At 56.7% G+C, this 6,043-nt stretch overlaps 1 protein-coding gene across 1 annotated transcript in view; it reads right to left on the bottom strand.

Annotated features, from left to right (window-relative positions):
• Positions 1–1,946: 1,946 nt before the first annotated feature.
• The window catches only part of GPR142 (G protein-coupled receptor 142), a 5,084-nt gene continuing 987 nt past the window's right edge, over positions 1,947–6,043 (bottom strand). Inside the window, exons 2-3 of the mRNA XM_021718188.1 lie at positions 5,258–5,416; positions 1,947–2,843 (exon numbers count right to left, since the gene is read on the bottom strand). Of these exons, the coding sequence (XP_021573863.1) occupies positions 2,008–2,843; positions 5,258–5,416 (995 nt within the window). The 3' untranslated portion in view covers positions 1,947–2,007. The remainder of the gene's footprint in view (positions 2,844–5,257; positions 5,417–6,043) is intronic.

The raw sequence follows: 6,043 nt of genomic DNA, 5'->3' as shown, positions 1-6,043 counted from the left end.
CCACTGCACTCCAGTCTGGGCGACAGAGTGAGACTCCAACTCAAAAAAAAAAAAAGTCCAGGCTTTTAGAGAACTAAAGTTAGTTTTATTCAGTTCCCTAGCAATAACTTAGAGGCAAAAAACCCAACTTTTTAATAAAGTTAACTGTATTCAGAAACCATACTGAGAACTCCAGACGGAGCTGTGGCCGGGGAGCAGTCCTGCCAGGCGCTCCTGCTCGGGCTTCCAGCCCACAGCCATGCCTGGGTGGGGGGTTTGGTATGTGCCGGATCACGTCAGACTCGCCAGAAGCTGCATCGAAGCAGGTTCACACGAAGGTAAGAGGACACCTGGGCAATCACTAGCCCTGTCCGATGTTATCTCATGTGCAGGAAAAGGCAAGGACTGGGGTCCCTTACTTTTAAGGCATAGAGTCACTCAGGCAAGAGACACGAGGGTCCACACGCTCGGTCCCGTTTCATCTTCGAGCACGTCGTCACAGTCCGGCTTTGTGGAATGACGCTGCAAGCAGGGCTGAGCAGGCACGGCTTCTGCACCTGCTGCTTTGTCTCCCAAGGGTGGCCACCAGTGAAGTCTTCCCTCCTGGTTCTGCTGGTGCCCTGGGCTGAGAGGCCATTTCCGATCTCCTCATCAACCACGATGAAAAGTGCAGCCCCAGAGCACATTTTGGGCCTCTGAACCTGTCCTGGCTCCAGGGCAGTAAGAAATGCAGAATCAAACCAGGATGTCTGAGGCCTCGGGGGTTGTGTGTCCCTGGGTCTGGACAGACACCGGCCTGGGCGCATCAAATCTGCTTCAAGGCTTGCCCTGGGGGCTTCTGTAGACCCCTCCCGTCGCTCAACTCAACATCTTTGGTCCCCTAGCCCAGGAAACACCTTGAGTCCTACCGATTTCTCCCTTTTCTTTTCTTTTTTTTTTTTTTTGAGTTGGAGTCTCACTCTGTCACCCAGACTGGAGTGCAGTGGCTGCTCCTGGCCACCGCAGCCTCGACCTGCTGGGCTCCGGCAATCCTTACGCCTCAGCCTTCCAAGTGGCTGGAACTACAGGCGCACGGTACCACGCGTAGCTCATTTTGATTTATTGTAGAGATGAGGTCTCGCCGAGTTGCCCAGGCGGGTCTCGAACCCGCGGGCTCAGGCCATCCACTCACCTCGGCCTCCCAAAGCGCTGGAATGACAGACTGAGCCACCGACCCCGGCCGATTTCTCCCTTTTCAAGCCCTGGCATCTCCAGGCACGGTGGCTCATGCCAGCACTTGGGGAGGCAGAGGCGAGAGGATCGCCCAAGTCCAGGGATTTGAGACCAGCCTGAGCAACTTGGCCAGACCTTGTCTCTGCAATGAATAAAAAAGTTAGCCAGGCGCCATCACGTGTGACTGGTTTCAGCTACTTGGAAGGCTGGAGCTTGAAGGATCACCTGAGCCCAGCAGGTCAAGGCTGCGGTGGCCGTGAGTGGGCCACTGCACTCCAGCCTGGGCGACAGAGTGAGGCTCCGACTCAAACAAACAAGCAAAAAACAACAACAGCAGAACAAACCCGGGCATCAACTCAGGGAGTGAGAGGAAGGGGGTGGGTGGGGGTTATGAGAGGCAGGCCCCGGGGAGGGGGGTGGGTGGGGGTTATCCATGTTCACTCGTCAGCCCACCCACCTGTCCATCTTTCCATTCCTTCAACAGGTGTTCATTTCACATCCACAGCGTGCCAGGCAAAACGCCCCTCACAAAGCAGCTGGTGCTGCTAGCCCATGCCTGTTAGGCCCGTCTTTTTCCGGAAAATGGGAATTGCTGCAAAGCAAACACGAGAGCTGGCTGGGCGTCCTCCTTTCTATGTGGGTGCCACCCCCGAAGGAGCCCCCACCCCCACCCAAGCCCGTCAGGGTGTCGCTGACATTTTGTCAGGCACGATCTCCAAGTCCCGAGTACATGTGGTCCTGAGCTACCACGAGCTCCTGTCTGGGCTCCACCCCTGCCCCGCCACAGTCCTGTCCCTTTGAGGAATCCTAGAGGCTTCAGCATAGGCTCTGCTGCCATGCCCTCTGGCATGACCCTAGGGTGCAGGGCAGGCGGGCATCGTGGATGACCTGCCAGACGGTGGCCCGGAAAGTCTTGCTGACGAAGCAGTAGAGACCAAAGTTGACCGCTGTGTTGAGCATGGCCGCCATGTTGGCCACGTCCAAGGCCAGGTGGACCCTCCAGTCCCGGTGCACGGGGGCCACGTACAGGTGATAGAGCATGACAAAGATGCGGGGTGCCCACAGGAGGGCAAAGAGTGTGGTAATGCCCAGAAGGATGGCGGTGCTCTTGGCCACGCGGGGCTGCGGGCTGCTCTGGCCTCTCCTCCGAAGCTGGTGGATGATGGCCAGGTTGGTGACCAGGAACACAGCACAGGGGATGAAATAGATGGTGAGGCAGTGAGCCCACTTGAGGACCTCGTCCAGTGTGCTGGGGGGGTCAGCGTCCCTCCACACATCCAGCCACCAGTAGAAGGGGAGCCCCATCAGCAGGGCAGCGCTGAAGACGGCGGCAATGGCCCGGCGGGTGCGGCCCGGGGACGAGGCAGCCCTGTGCTGCAAGGGACGGCACAGGGCGCTGTAGCGGTCGACCGTGAGCAGGATGGCCATCCAGACCGAGGCGTGGTTGGCGGCAAACTCCAGGATGTTGGCCGTGCGGGCCACGGCCGGGGGCACCTGGCGGGCCAGCACGGCTCCCTGCAGGAGGAAGCCCGCGAACACGATGACCACCTGGGTGACAATGTCGGAGGCCGTGAGTGCCAAGAGATAGTAGTAGGAGGGCTTCCTGGTCCTGGCGGCGAGGCGGGTCAGGGCTGCCGTGGTCAGGAGGTTGACTGGCGGCCGCCGAGTCACAAGAGGAGAGGTCAGAGGCATTAGAGAGACGCCCAGGCTTTGCTTTCCAATGTGTCATTGTCATCCCTCCCCAGCTGTGCCCGTGGCTGTGCTGGCTTCTCTTTTTTCCTCTTTCCAGATCTTTCTTAAAACCCACTTTGCTGACAAGGCTACCCGGGTCAGCCCTGACCTGTCCATCCACACACCACAGGCCACTGACTCTATCCTGGTTAGACAAGGAGGTAGCAAAAAAGAAAAAGAAAAAAAAAAAACAACCCAAACTTATTTTTTGGAGGGTGGCTTGTAGTACAGGCTTCCCCCACTAGGTAAGTGTTCTAAGAACCTATTAGCATCCGTGTACCGGTTAACATTGTGAGAGGCGGCATTTGACATCAGTGAGGTATTTTGGGGGATTCTTCCAATGTGTTTGCCTATTCCGTGATGGGTGATTTATGAGCACAACGGCCCACACTGATCTGAGCGTTCAGCTGTTTTTGACCCAAAATTGCATGACCCCCATGCCCCCCCTCCCCATTAACCCGATCTTGTCCCAAGTGAAAAAAGTCCTCAAAGGAAAATATTTTGCCAGTGTAGAAGAGGTGCAACAAAAAATGACAGACAGAGGCACTAAAAGTCATCGACACTGAGGAGTTCAAAAACTTTTGAAGCCGGGTGTGTCACGGCTGTAATCCCAGCGTTTTGGGAGGTGAAAGTAAGAGGATTGCCCGAGCCCAGGGGCTCAAGACCAGCCTGGGCAACTGGGTGAGACCTCATCTCGACAATAAATTAAAAAACTAGGCTGGGCTCGGTGGCTCAGCCTGTCATCCCAGCACTTCGGGAGGCCGAAGCGAGTGGATTGCCTGAGCCGGTGGGTTCGAGACCCACCCAGACAACTTGGCAAGACCTAGTCTCTACAATAAATCAAAAATTAGCCGGGTGTGGTAGCGCATGCCTGTAGTTCCGGCTACTCGGAAGGCTGAGGCGGAAGGATCGCCGGAGCCCAGCAGGTCGAGGTTGCGGTGGCCGGGAGCGGCCACTGCACTCCAGTCTGGGTGACAGAGTGAAACTCCAACTCAAAAAAAATAAATAAATAACCAGGCATGGTGGTGAGCACCTATAGTTCCAGCTACTTGGAAGGTTGAGGTGGAAGGATCACTTGAGCCCAGCAGGTCAAGGCCGCAGTGGCCATGAGTGTGCCACTGCACTCCCTCCTGGGCAACAGAGTGAGACTCCGACTCAAAAACAAACAAAAAAAGAAAGTGAAGTTTACACATGTAAATAAATACACAATTTTTTTTTTGAGTCAGAGTCTCACTGTTTAACCCAGGCTGGAGTGCAGTGGCATGCTCACAGCCACCATGGCCTCCACCTGCTGGGTTCAGGTAGCTGAAACCACAGGTGTGCACCATGATGCCTGGCTAAATTTTTTAATTATTATTTATTGGAGAGACAAGGTCTTGCCATGTTGCTCTGGCTGGTCTTTTTCTTTTTGTTTGTTTTTTTGAGTTGGAGTCTCACTCTGTCGCCCAGACTGGAGTGCAGTGGCTGCTCCCGGCCACCACTGCCTCGCCTGCTGGGCTCCGGCGATCCTTCCGCCTCAGCCTTCCAAGTAGCCGGAATTACAGGCATGCGCTACCACGCCCGACTGATTTTTTGATTTATTGTAGAGATGAGGTCTCGCTGCCCAGGTGGGTCTCGAACCCGCGGGCTCAGACTATCCACTCACCTCAGCCTCCCAAAAGCGCGGGATTACAGGCTGAGCCACCGAGCCTGGCTTTGGCTGGTCTTTAACCCCTGAGTTCAGGCAGTCCTCTAGCCTCTGCCTCCCAAAGTGCTGGGATTACAGGCGTGAGCCACTGCGCCTGGCAATACACAGTTTTTATAAATGAATTCTAGTTTTCTTGGGGTCCCCCTTGAACACAGGTAAACTCACACAGCAGGGTACCCTCGAGAGGCCATCAGTCCTGTGGCATTCCGCACCAAGTCCTTTTAGGTGTCTCTGGGCATGTCACTGGACACAGGCATGCGTTTACTTACCAGGCTCGGAGAATCCCCATCCGAGACCACCTAGTGGTTCCTGTACCCGTGTACTGGTCCCCAGCCCAAGTTCTGCTCTCTGAAGGCAGAAGGTGATACAGGGAGCTTTGGACCGAGCCCAGCGGGGGCCTGTGTGAATTTAGTCATCCCAGGAGGGTGCTCACTACTGGGGCAGGAGTGGGCTGTCTACTCTGGTGAAACCTTGGGTTTCGCCGTGAGCACCCCAAATCCCGGCCCTTCGTGTTTACTCCCAGAACCCCCTCAGAAAGGCAAGGGGAGACCTGAGTCTCAGAAGTCAGTCCAGAGGACTCGCATCCATTGAAGGAGGACTCCCATCTCTGGCCAAGCCCAAGCTTCCAGACCCCAGACCCCCACTCACCAGGCAGCCCCAGGCCCAGCAGGACACTGTAGTAGATGACAGGAATGACGCCAGCCACACACGGGGACATCTCCGGGATCTCTGGCCAGCGGCCCTCAAACTCCTGGCTGGGACCGCTGCCGTTGGCTGTGGGCGGCAGGGTCTCTTGTGGCTGGCGGGCTGGAAAGGGCGGCGGGCGGGGTCAGAGCCTGTGGCCTCTTTCCAACCCAGCCCTGCCCTGACCCGGGTCTTCCTAGTCACCCTGCTCCCTGCAGACGCCCCGTCAGACCCAGTCGAGCGGCAGTGTCCATTGCTGTGAGAATTCTTTCCATGTCCACCCTCGCCCTTCCCCAGCCCCTCGCAGCCTGGCTCCCCCAGGGACAGGGAGAAGTCCCCAGCGGCATGGTCTGTGGCCACAGAGACCCTTGCTCCCTGCAGGTCCTCACACTGGACAGCAAGGGTCACGGGGGCACTTGTGGTGCCACGGGTTCCTGGGAAAGGTCTGGGTGGGGTTGGAGCCGCTGTGCCTTTCCGTTTGTGTCCTGGGCGGTTTTGACCCAAGGGTCCCCAGCGACTGTACAGCTCCACAGCCACCCCTCTGAGGACAGACTGGGACAAGGGTCCCCTCTCTTCTAAGCTAAAGAGCACCCTCAGTTGGGTGAAGTGGCTCACACTGGAGACCCCAACGCTTTGGGAGGCCGAGGCAGAAGGACTGCTTGAACCCAGGAGTTCAAGACCAGCCTGGGTAACAAGGGAGACCTCATCTCTACCCAAAAAAAAAAAAAAAAGAACCGGATGTGGTGGTTA

This window comes from Carlito syrichta, unplaced genomic scaffold, assembly GCF_000164805.1.
Source record: "Carlito syrichta isolate Samal-C Ts95f unplaced genomic scaffold, Tarsius_syrichta-2.0.1 Scaffold111524, whole genome shotgun sequence".
In the NCBI taxonomy this organism is placed as follows: Eukaryota; Metazoa; Chordata; class Mammalia; order Primates; family Tarsiidae; genus Carlito; species Carlito syrichta.
This window is presented reverse-complemented; position numbering and strand designations above follow the sequence as displayed.